At 38.9% G+C, this 13,108-nt stretch overlaps 1 protein-coding gene across 1 annotated transcript in view; it reads right to left on the minus strand.

Moving 5' to 3' along the window:
- AP4E1 (adaptor related protein complex 4 subunit epsilon 1) overlaps positions 1–13,108 on the minus strand; it is a 68,756-nt gene that overhangs the window by 12,586 nt on the left and 43,062 nt on the right. The window contains exons 15-17 of the mRNA XM_008143143.3: positions 11,316–11,430; positions 8,057–8,180; positions 1,770–2,025 (exon numbers count right to left, since the gene is read on the minus strand). Coding sequence (XP_008141365.2) covers positions 1,770–2,025; positions 8,057–8,180; positions 11,316–11,430 — 495 coding nt within the window. The remainder of the gene's footprint in view (positions 1–1,769; positions 2,026–8,056; positions 8,181–11,315; positions 11,431–13,108) is intronic.

Here is a 13,108-nt window from a genome sequence, read left to right on the forward strand (position 1 = left end):
AGATGAACATGAAACATGTTTTATTTTTTTTTTTTTTAAATATATTTTATTGATTTTTTACAGAGAGGAAGGGAGAGGGATAGAGAGCTAGAAACATCGATGAGAGAGAATCATCGACCAGCTGCCTCCTGCACACCCCCTACCAGGGATGTGCCCGCAGCCAATGTACATGCCCTTGACCGGAATCGAACCTGGGACCTTTCAGTCCGCAGACCGACGCTCTCTCCATTGAGCCAAACCGGTTTTGGCAAGAAACATGTTTTAAATGATGGTAATGTGTTGCTCCAGAGAGCACTGAGCCTACACAAAGACTTCAGCAAAGGATCTCCTGAAACGAGTGACACCAAGCCATTTACTGCAAGCAATACTGTTAGGCTGCATTTGTTTTTTCTTAGGAGGGAATGAGTATCAAGTCTGACAGAAATGGGATCTGTAAAAGACAGAGATACAGGTAAAGAATGTAGCCTGGAGTCTGGCCTAGTGTTGATAGGGATGGAGAGAAAATTCCACTAAGGGAGAAGGAGGATGAAAGAACTGGGATAATGTAAAACTGAAGAAAAGGTAGCTCTAATAACAATTTTGCACTAGGTACATTCATCAGACCACCAAATGGAAAATGACATGGAATTTTCAGACACTCAAAAACAGTACATTGCCCAGCAGGTGTGGCTCAGTGGTTGAGCGACAACCTATGAACCAGGAGATCATAGTTTGATTCCCAGTACATGCCCAGGTTTCAGGATCAATTCCCAGTAGGGGGTGTGCAAGAGGTAGCCAATCAATTATTCCCTCTCATCAGTGTTTTTATCTCTCTCTCCCTCTCCCTTTCTCCCTGAAATCAATAAAATATATATTTTTAAAAAATAGCACCTGCTCTTCACTCCAATTTTTCATTCTTTTACTATGAGAATAATACATTAGGATAAAAACTTTTGAAAATCACCGTAATTGTAATGCCTGAATGTAGTTTTCATTTTTGTATAAATCATTCAATCTCAAAACACTTTTATCTTCTTAACAGTTATAGGCAAGATGTAAATAGAATTTTATATTATTTTTAATATATCCTAAATATTTTTTATTTTATAATGCAGTACTTATCATTTTTAATGGCTGAGTAATATGCTGAGCTAATATAATTTATGTACCCTTTCTCCTGTTAGACACCTAACTGACTCCTATTTTTCACTATTAAAAACATAATTTTGAGAAGTACTTTTTCCACACAAATCAATATTGTTGAACTATTATTGTTGACAGTATTTCCATCAAACCCCCCTCCCACTGAGAACTGTCCTCCACCCACTGGGGTGAGAATACTCTTAGTTATAGTTATAACTTTATTTGGGCCCTGCCCCTCGCCCTAGCTGACTAGACAGACTAGAGAGAACACTTTACTCAAGCTGAGCCAATTAGATTTTCTCTTTCAGGAATACAAAGGTGTATCATTGGTGGCTCTGGAGCTGGGAGAGCCATTTCCCACTATATATATATATATATATATATATATATATACACACATACATACACACACACACACACACACATACATATACATATATCTACATATATATACATATACATATATATGTATATATGTATGTATGTGTGTGTGTGTGTGTATATATATATATACATACATATATATATATATATATATATATGTATGTATATATATATATAAAATGGCCAAGAGCTTTCATAGAACAAGGTTTTTTTACATGAAACAGGGGACACAGACTCTCAGAGGAATGTAACTGGCTACTTACCAAACTGACTGTACTTCCTGATCCTAGCCCAACAAATAATGACGATGCCAGCAGCTGCTTTTCTTTCTCCTCTTTAGACTGGGTAAGGAGTTGAGATGGGTCCTTTTTTGTTACAGTTTGGTCTACATTCTCTATTATGCTCTCTTGAGGAACAGGCGGAGCTTCAGTTTCATCACCAGTTTTGCTTTCCTTCTTCGGAAGATAGCCCTCTTTCCCCCACAATTTCTGTATACCTTCCAGCTTCAAGCTACTTGTCCTAAGAAGATTGATAATGAAATCAAGTCAATTTAAGTAACTGCTAAGCAATTACTTTCTTGAGGCATTTTTAAAAGCCTATCATTGCCACGGCCTTTTAGGAACAGCTTTTATATTTTATTTTGTATGCACAAAGCAAAATCTAGAACTCTAGATTTTTATTTCAGTTACAGAAAAACGCCCCTCCCTCCACCATCCTTCAGACAAAGGATTTAAGGCAACAGAACTCTAGACATAGTTTAAAATTTAGATCATTTAATTTTCATTTAATTGCTTACGTAAGGTGTCCACAAATAGAACTACTGTAAATCAGTTCCTTAACCCCAATGACTTTGCAAAATACCTTCAATTCTGATGAGTTAAAGATGAGAAATGACTCTTAAGTTTTTTAGCTATAATCACTCAATGAAAGAATTAACCCTACGTAAACTCATCAAATAAAATCCTGTTGCAAAAAAAATAATAATCATTCAAATCCACTCCGATGTGTAAACTTACCTTGGATCCAAAAGGTTTTCTTGATATAAACACTAGCTACATTTTCAATCATTACAATGTACCTTTATAAAAATGAAGTGAGGTTTGATTTATAAAAAAAAAAAAAAGTAAGATTTTTGGAAAAAGCATCAAGATTAGGAGGTTTTTATGCCTGAGTTGAAGAAGAATTAAAGTAGTGATTAGAATTTGGGCTCACCTACTGCTGTCCCCAAATTGACAGTTAGGAATCCGCAGTGTCCAATATAACCGTAAGTACAGGCTGACACAGCCCAAGATCGCCCCTATTATGTTCATATAAGAACTATGTGTCCTTGGCACTTGGCTCGTTTAAGTAGCCCTGTTGTGGTCCAAAACAGCATTTTGGAAATTTGCACTACAAGATAGGCAGATCATAAAAGAAAGACTCAGAAATGTTTGTACTGATTATTATTCCCTTCTAATTTGTTAGAATCGTGATCACTTTGATTTTCTGTACAATGCCAGAAACAAAAATAGGTAGTTATATTCCATACTGAGCGAAGAACTAATAGCTATTAAGTACTAATTGGCTGAAAGAAAATCTGAATGTTAATAAAGAATGATCTACAGGGAATCAGTCCATTCCTCCTCAATAAATGTTGCTGCTAAATGGTCCTTTACAAGTATCTTCATTTCTCTCTTTCTTTCAGGTACCAAAGAATTTTCTAAAAAGTTATTAAGCCCAGCCAGGATTGCTCAGTGGTTTAGTGTCAACCTATGAACCAGGAGGTCACAGTTCAATTCCCGGTCAGAGCACATGCCCAGGTTGAGGGCTCAATTCCTGGGGCGGGGTGTGCAGGAGGCAGTCGATAAATGATTCTCTCTCATCATTGATGTTTCTACCTCTCTCTCCCTCTCCCTTTGTCTCTGAAATCCATAAAAATATATTTTAAAAAATAAAAATAGCCCGGCCAGCATGGTTCAGTGGTTTAGCGTCAACCTAGGAACCAAGAGGTCATGATTCGATTCTTGGTCAGGACACATGCCCAGGCTGGGCTGCAGGTTCAATCCCCAATGGGGGGCCTGCAAGAGGCAGCCTATCAATGATTTTCTCTCATCACTGATGTTTCTATCTCTCTCTCCCTCTTCTTTCCTCTCTGAAATCAATAAAAATATATTTAAGAAAGTAAAATAAAATAAAAAGTTATTTAAAAAGTAAAAACTGTTATCTATCAACCTCTTCCAAGAAAACTGGTTGTCCTTGCATGAGCAGATCCAAAAGTGCTCATGGTAGCCACTAAAATGACCCCCAGCATCTCTAGGGTGCTCACCAGCAGCAATTCAAAGGGATTCATAATGTTCACAGCAGGATTACAGAGTTTCTATAACCCAGTTTACCAAGACATATCCTTTAATGATTTTTTTTTAAAAAGCAAGTCCTCAAGTTTTACTAATAAATGATACAAATACTAGTTTTTAAAAAAAGGCAGGTGTGTTGGACACCAGTATGCTCCATACAGATCTCCTTTCAATGCAAGACTGTATTGTCCCTGCTGTTGGCAGTGCAACCCCCTCACTGCCTTAGGGGCACAGGGCCACCTCACTGAATATAACGCTGCTTCCGGAGCAACTCACACAGTGACTGATGAACTTAAGCACAGAGCCCTGTCCACCCATTTTGTCCCACCTGAGGATAACTCTGAAGGGCCATTCTAGCTTCAGAGCTCCCCATGGGGTCAGTAAAATGTGTCATTGCACTGCATGGCATCTTAACTACTTCCTCTGCCCAAACCTGCTTCTTTCCCCTTCCTTCCATAGATATTGAACTCAAGGGCACTCCTTAATATTCTACACGCTAAATTCCACCACACTGTGTGCTTCTCAGGAAACCCAACCCCAATAAAGGGCAAAATGAGAAAGGGGAAGAAAAATAAGCCTAAAAGTATCCTTGAGCTATTTTAAAGGTTTTTCTGGCTCATTTCATCTGCACAACATGCCTCTCATCAACATAAATTTTCAGATGGTCTAAAAAGCAGACAAGTAAATAAGAGAGCAGCATAAAGCCTTCATATACAAAATATGATATAAAACATATTGTAAAAAATGTTTTTAAACATAAGTCTTCTTAGTCTGGATTTTGATAATAAAAAAACCCTAATACAAATGGTATACCTTGTATTATTTTGGCTCAGACCATTCGAACACAGAAGTAAATTCTGGCCAAGCAACCTTCAAAAGATTGGGGACATATTTTAAACTCAGCTCTAGGAATTCCCCTTTGAGGTATGGTGCTGCCTATAATAGGACTTAGGGTAAGAAATTCCAAATTGGGCTGGCAACTGCTTTACTATCAGCTTGCCAGAGAATACATAAGAGTGACTGTCTCCTCCTTAAAGCTGATTCACCTGGCCCATCACCACAGAAGGGAGATTTTCATATACATTTTACTAATTTTCTTTCATCTCTGACATTTCTATTATAGAGAAAGGGCAAATAGCAATATTAAAATATTTCCTCTAGTTAATTCCCTTTTAATGTGCACGAATTTCATGCACCGGGCCACTAGTCTGAAATGAGTGAGCTATGGTCCTCTTTGGAAAAGAATTGTAAATGTACCCTTGTGTTCCATTTTATGGTAATACAGCATACGTGTAATTCCTTAACTGCTTTGCCAAATAAATGCCCTTTCTCTGAGAGTAGTACATGTTTGCACACAGAATTTACAAGGCCCTGTTAGTATTTAGTTCAATACTAAAAAGCAGATGCTGTCAACTGTTACGCAGGTAAAAGGGACGTCTCCTCCCTGGGTTTGGAGCGTTATCATCTCTCCTTCCCTTGCCCCTCAGTTCCCTGTTTGAGGCACTTAATTGCTATCACCTCCATTATCACATGCCTATAAACCATACCTGCTTCCCATGCTTGGAATACCAAAAATTGTCAGGAACCAAGAGTCGGTCAAAGGATTAACTCTGACCTTCAGTAAGTTACTGTAACTAGGCCCACTTCCTCTTGCCTGAGGACAAAGCATTTCTTCTGTAGCCGCCCTTCAACCGCCACACCCTTTATCTATAGTTACGACTTTAGCCGATTATCTAGGTCAGCCCCCACCCGTCCTAGGCATCCACCCTTCTAGAAATCACATATAAGGAACACTGTAAAAATAAAGTTTTGAGGCTTGATCAGAATCCCCTTTGTCTTGCCTCCATTCTTTGCGTCCCTTGTCTGTTTCTCATTCTCTTAGGTGCGCCGCCTCGGTACCCCCGTTAGAAGACCCCGCAGGTCGGAGAAAAAAAATTAAATGTCTGAGAAAAAAATGGGTGTCCACAGAGCTTAGGAAAAAAGGCTAAGGAATATAATTTGAACTTATACCACTTCATTCAGCATATCATTCTATATTCCTCATGATCTATGTGTCTTTGTTCTGAGAAATACTTCTTACAACCATCTCCCTAGAAGACCGACAAATGCAAAGATGAACATTAAATAGGGTGAATGACTCCTTAATGAATATATAAAAACTAAAAATTCAAATGTCATCTTTGAAAGTTGTCACCTTTGAGATTTTATCACATTTATTCCAACAATGCTGCCATTACTCAAAACACTTGAAATCTTTTAGAAGAAGCTCCTACACAAACAAGAAAGCTATTTTCATTTACTTCATATCACGACAGAATACTAACTAAAGTCATCCAGATTGATCAGAAATTTTATTTGATAAACTCAGCTTTTGGATAATTATAATGATGACAGCTACCATCTATTAATCACTATGTACTCAGCTATATGAGGCACTTTGCATAATTTCTCATTTAATTTAATCATTTTTCTGAGAGTAATCCTACCTAATAAAAGGGTAATATGCAAATAACCATCATTCCGCTACGCCCACGATTGGGCTCGCAAGTCCCGCCCCCCGCGCCTCTCAACGGCCGGATCGGCCGCCGCTGAGGGGGGACCGATGGGGCTGAGAGGGGACCGATGGGGCCAGTGGGAGGCGCGGTGGGAGCGGCAGCGGCGCCTGGTCCCGCCCCTCAGCGTTCGCGGGTCGGAGCGGCAGCGGCGCCCAGGTCCCTCCTATCACTGAGGGACCTGGGCGGTGGCGGCGCCCCAATTGCGGATGGCAGCGTGGGGCCCGGCAGCTCCCGACCCACGCTGCCGCCACCGCCGCTAGGGTCCAAGCCCCCACCCTGAAAGAAGGCGGAAGGAAAACTGGTGCCAGTAACCAGGTGAAGGAAGGTCTATTGTACGATTCTTCGTGCAAAGGGCCTCTAGTTTATTTATATTTCCAAAATCAAAACCTACTTTAAAAGGTTACCATTTGGCTGCACATAAGATGTTTAGACATCTGTATCACCAATTTTCAAGGAAAGGAACTCTAAAAGCATTTTGAGTAAAGCACACAACTTCCTCAGGTGAAGTCATTCACCTTATTTTATGTTCATCTCTGTATCTGTCAATCTTCCAATGAGATAGTTATGAAAAGTTGATTATAAGAAATGTAGAATTATATCCTCAATATTCACCTGGGTATATAAGTTGTGATATCCTTCTTTAAACATATTATACACACACATATATACACACATATACATACAATATGTAGTAATAACACACACATCATTACTATGTGTAAAGGTTGTATACATCCTATGCTGTCTTGGAAATAAGCAAACTCTCTCTCTTTTTTATTTTTATTTTTTTGTTAATCCTCATCCAATGATACTTTTCCATTGATTTTTAAAGAGAGTGGAAGAGCCCTAGCTGATTTGGCTCAGTGGTTAGAGCATCGGCCTGCAGACTGAAGGGTTCCAGGTTCAATTCCAGTCAAGGGCACATGCCAGGGATATGGGCTCGATCCCCAGTAGGGGGGCGTGCAGGAGGTAGCCGATCAATAATTCTCTCTCATCATTGATGTTTTTTTTTTTTTAATATATTTTTATTGATTTCAGAGAGGAAGGGAGAAGAAGAGATAGAAATATCAATGATAAGAGAGAATCACTGATTGGCTGCCTCCTACACACACCCCTTCCCCCACTAGGGATTGAGCCCACAACCTGGGCATGTGCCCTTGACAGGAATCAAACCTGGGACTCTTTAGTCCGCAGGCTGACGCTCTATCCACTGAGCCAAACCAGCTAGGGCATCATTGATGTTTCTATCTCTCTTTCCCTCTCCCTTTCTCTCTGAAATCAATAAAAATATATTTTCAAAAAAGAGAGAGAGAATGGAAGAGAGAGAGAGAAAGAAACATTGATGTGAGAGAGACACATCGATTGGTTGCCTCCCGCATGCGCCCCAACCCAGGCCGGGGATCGAGCCTGCAACCGAGGTGTGTGCCCTTGGCCAGAATTGAACCTGGGACCCTTCAGTCCATGGGCTGATGCTCCATCCACTGAGTCAAACCAGCTAGGGCACAAACTCTCTTAAAGTATAAGGACATACTGTATCGTATCAATACTTTGAGAGCAAGTAGAAACAACAGCCCAAGCAGAATTTAGCTTTCAGGAACCCCTCTACATTTAAAGACATTTAAATATTCCCATGTTCTCAATTTTAATAAGAAAGGAACTTACTCTTTCAGCCCTGTCTCTGCACTGTTTCCAGATATATCTGAACCCAGAGAAATGCCAGCAGGAGACTGTCGTCCAGTAAAGCCAGATGAAGAAAAGGAGAGTCCATATGGTTCAAAATTGAGAACTAGAAATTTAAAACAATAAGAATGGTTCATATTTAAAACAAAGCCAAAATTATTTTTAAAAAGGCAAAAATTATCCAAGTTATCATCATTACTGAAATAAAATAACTGAAGACTAGAATCCAGTGACAATTTTTAAACTGGAAGGGAACTTGAAGATGATCTAACCAAGTATTTATAATAATAGTAACAAAGCAGCTATGATTTATTTACTACTACTACAGTCTTCATACTATTAGCTGATCAAAGACAGTACTTCATTTTTATCATTTTACTTCCCTTAGAACCTAAAAAAAAAAACTCAATTAGGAAAGACAGCTAATAAACCAGATCTACTGAAAAGTTGCTGCTCTCAAGCAAAATGTTTAAGCAGCTATGAATGAAGAGATGACTGTATTTTGCTTAACAAAATGGCACATTCCTGGACCGAACAGACTGACATAGCCCTCAATGTGAAATCTCCCTTAATGATGAAGAACAGGTTTACTCAGGTTCAGATTCCATTGAGCTTGTATACCCAAATGAATTCGATCAGAGCCATGAAAATTCATGTTGTTATTGTGGTAGAGCAGATGTCAATATACATTCTCTTCTTTCTAAGTAACAGAACCCTTGATTCTTAGCTAGCTACATGGCCACCCAGAAAAGAGATGACATTTCCAGACTCCTTTGACATCTTCCTTCCCTCCCTTCCTCTTCTATATTCATGAAGCCAACATTAATCCTAGGCTGGCAATTTATGATTTCTTTAATGGGAAAGAGCAATAACCTGCTTTGTATAAAGTCCCACTATGTATATTTGTTTTCCTAACTGCCACATTTATCTTTTTTCTTCTTAAATCATAAAAAGTACCTAAGAATATATTAATGTGGATATCCTCATTTTACAAATGAAGAAATTGTGGCAAAGAGGTTGCCATGGACTTAACCAAGATTACAAATATAGGAAATGATACAGGCAGATAAGAAAGAAAGAAAACGAAATCAGGCACTTTGGTTCCAGAGTTTCACTCTCAACTACTATATTACATTGCCTCCTCCAAAGAAACATAGCCCTCAGTGTGAAATCTCCCTTACTGACAGAGTACCTGACCCAAAGAGTACCAAATAAATGTTTGTTTGTTAGCTAAATGAATGATATAGAAGAGGAATCAATGTGCAGTAGAAAAAAGTAATGGGCAAATTGATAATCAGAACTGAGTTCTTGATGTAGGTCAGGTGTTAACTAGGTATACAAACTAGACCTTCATTTCTTTATAAAGTGAAGAGTTCAGACTAGGTCAGCAGTTTCCAAATGCTGATGTGATAACCAGAATCAAGCTGACTTCACCGAACACCCATAGGCCTTTGTGTACATACAGCCAAGCTTTCAGAGATTTAGATACAGAAGGTATAGGGAGAGGGCCATGTCCTGTCTCATAACTGATTTCTCTCCCCATGATGTAACAGATAGCCTAAGCTCATGAAATTTGGATTTTACTTTAGAAAACTTTTGAAAAATAGATTTTGGAAGAGAAGGGAAGAGCCTAATTTGAGAACTTAACCCCATTTATAATGATGTTCTATGGGGGGGAAAGTACTTAGCAAAGGAATTCATTGGTTTGGGGAATTCCGAGACTATCTATTACATTTATATCAGCCACTTAGCTTATTTTAAGAATAGAGACAGGCAGTGCCCGGAACTAGGCTCTTCGTCCTATCTCCCCTTCCCTAACCCACCCCTGAATTGTAGCAATAGCAGGCTGATAGCCCAGACACACTGAAAATAGGAATATGGCAAATGGACCACATCTCCCACTCTGGAACACCAGATTTTCACTCCTTGCCCTGGATGTCATAAGGCTATATGCACTACAGTAACAGGTCGGGCAATTATAACTCAAAATTTTATTTACCACCCCTCCACACACACACACATATTCCATCAATACAGGGTATCACTGTGCTAAACAAAAACTTTAAAAGAACAAATACTTCTAAAAAAAGATAACATCATGCCTATTATTAGTGTTTATACTTTTGGGTCTCATTTTAGGATCAACTATTTAGTTGGACTCCTATGCCTAGCACAGAATCTGGAAAATATTAAGTACTCAATAAAATCATTAAATGATTTAAATCATTAAATAATTTCCTCCTTACTAAAATCATGACAGAAATCTTTCCTTGACAGGCTACATTTCTTATATGTAGTTTAAGTTATTCTTTCCTGTCTTAGCTGTTCCTAACATCACTCATCACATATTTTGTTGGAGGAAGTGTTCTAACACACTTAAGATATACAAGACTGCACAGAATGAAAATGAAACTCACTAGTCCATAGAACCAGCTTTTTCCTGAAACTGTTTCACAGGTATGCTCACACTACTATCTGTCAGCCCTCTATCACAGTGACCAACATGATAATTCCACCTGCCAGGTCTTTTGAAATTCCTGGATGGCTGTCATATCTTAGGCACTGCTGTGTAGGAAGCCCATGACTTTAGGAATACCTCTAGGCCAGTGGTCAGCAAACTCATTAGTCAACAGAGCCAAATATCAACAGTACAACGATTGAAATTTCTTTTGAGAGCCAAAGTTTTTAAACTTAAACTTCTTCTAACGCCAATTCTTCAAAATAGACTTGCTCAGGCCCTGGTATTTTGTGGAAGAGCCACACTCAAGGGGCCAAAGAGCCGCATGTGGCTCGCGAGCCGCAGTTTGCCGACCACGGCTCTAGGCTGTTTTTTTCCTGGGTTTCCAAAGACCTAGTCAGGGTAAACAAGTCAAAACAGATTTAAAGAGGAAAAATAGAATACCCTCAATTATTTACTTACATGCATAAAAAAAGATGTCCCACCCTGGCCAGTTTGGCTCAATGGGAGAGTGGCGGCCTGCACACCAAAGGGTCTCAGGTTCAGCTCCTTGTCAAGGGCATTACCTGATTGCAGGTTCGTTCCCCAGCCCCAGTATGGGCAAATGCAAGAGGCAACCCATGGGTGTGTCTCTCTCACACCGATATTTCTCTCTCCCTCTTCCCCTCCACCCCCTTCCACTCTCTCTCAAAATCAATCCTTACCCATGGATATTTTTTCCATTAAGAAAAAAAAAAAAAAAGATATCCCTATAACCTAGCCTATAAACTCATAAAAAATTACCTTTTTCCTGGGAAAGCTTTTCCTCCTGCCGCTGGTGGTGAGGTTTGTACGGTGCTGCCCCCTGACTGAGTTCTTCAGCCACATGACTATCCAGAAAAGATAAGGAAGCATCTACCTATATTAAATTGAAGCAAAAATCAGGAATTAAAAAATTTACCCTAAAACAGTATACTGTATGTTCACATAAGTACTTTCAGCCCATATATCCTAAAAACATTTTTTAGGTGAAAAGCAGAGATTCAATTCCAAAAGTACTACCTAACTCTGTAGCTTTCTGAAACATCTATAATCAAATCACTCAACTAAGTCATGTGCAGTTACTACTAATTTCACTGCACTGAGGAATACATTTTTGAGTACCCAATACATTAGGGCATCATGTTAGGTTCTATGATAGAGACAAAAGAAGACACAGTTCCTGCCCTCATGAGACTTGTAACCTACCAGAGGATAAGACACATCATATACTAGAGCTATAATCTGTATTAGTTTCCAGCTGTTGAGGGATAAAAACAAGGTGCTGACAACACTCATTCCTTTTGGAGGCTCCAGGGGAGAGTAAGTTCCTTGTCTCCTCCAGCTTCTAGAGGGCTGCCAGCATTCCTTGGCTGTGGCCACGTCCCTCTGATCTCTGTTTCTATAGCTACTCTGCCTTCTCTACACTGAACTCTTGCCTCACTTTTCTAAGGGCCCTTGTGATTATCTCATGCCTACTTGGACAATCCAGGAAAATTCCCCCATCACAAAAATCCTTAACTTAATTACAGCTACAAAGTCCCTTTTACCATGTAAGGTAACATACACACAGGTTCCAGAGATTGAGATGTGAACCTCTTGGGGAGCTATTATTCGGCCTCCCACAGTACCTTTGATTTAACTATCCAATTCCTTTCTATCTGAAAATGCTTTTTCAAAAATCTATGGAAAATTACTTAAAACTAATTTCAACAGGAATAGAAAAGTACAAGAGAATGATTAAATAAATAAACAAAAAAACAAGAGATAGAGAATGAGTAAGGAAAAAAGGAGAAGAGAAAAAGTAAGAAAAGAAAAATGAGATATACACAAGAGGATAGTAGTGATAACCTCAGAAACCAGAAACTAGCTTCTCCTGATTTAGCCAAATGTATGCAAACAGCTGATAATTTAGAACAGCAAGTAAGTCTCAAACATTTAAGTGGCTTGTCACACTCTGAATTTGGAAAGGTTTAGTTTCACTAAGATTCTTGGAGAAAAGAGGAAGTGAGGTTATTTCCTAGTTTAATTTTATATGCAGCATCAATGAATGTCTCTGAAATGTCTACCAAATGTTAAAGCAAGGCCTCTACCTTTGAGGACCTATTGAGAGAACAAAGGAACAAAGCTTCAAAATTAATACAAGTCATGAAAATCTAAATCAGAATTAGTGGGAATACTGCCCATCCTCTTCTCTTTATCAACTATATGACATCTAACATATAAAAATTTGAGCAAATCTGATTTCCTTTTGAAAGTTTTCTGATTTACACCAATCTGAGGGACAGACTGGTACAAATTCAGAGGGTGGGCAGTAACTGAGTGCATTGGGTTAACAGGGGTGGTGGCTCAAAGGAGGTGAAAGAGAGAAAGTTTGGCGGCAGGTTTCAAAGTGGTAAAGAATTTAGACAGTGGATGGACAAAATAAAATGGAGAACTATCTTTTACATTCTCAAAGAAAAGAGAGGAATAATAAAACAACATATTAGAGTTCAAAGGAGATCAAAATTCTTGAATTATTATATAGTCAAAGAGATTGTCAGAGCACAAATCCCTTC

This window comes from Eptesicus fuscus, chromosome 5 (genome assembly GCF_027574615.1).
Source record: "Eptesicus fuscus isolate TK198812 chromosome 5, DD_ASM_mEF_20220401, whole genome shotgun sequence".
Lineage (NCBI taxonomy): Eukaryota > Metazoa > Chordata > Mammalia > Chiroptera > Vespertilionidae > Eptesicus > Eptesicus fuscus.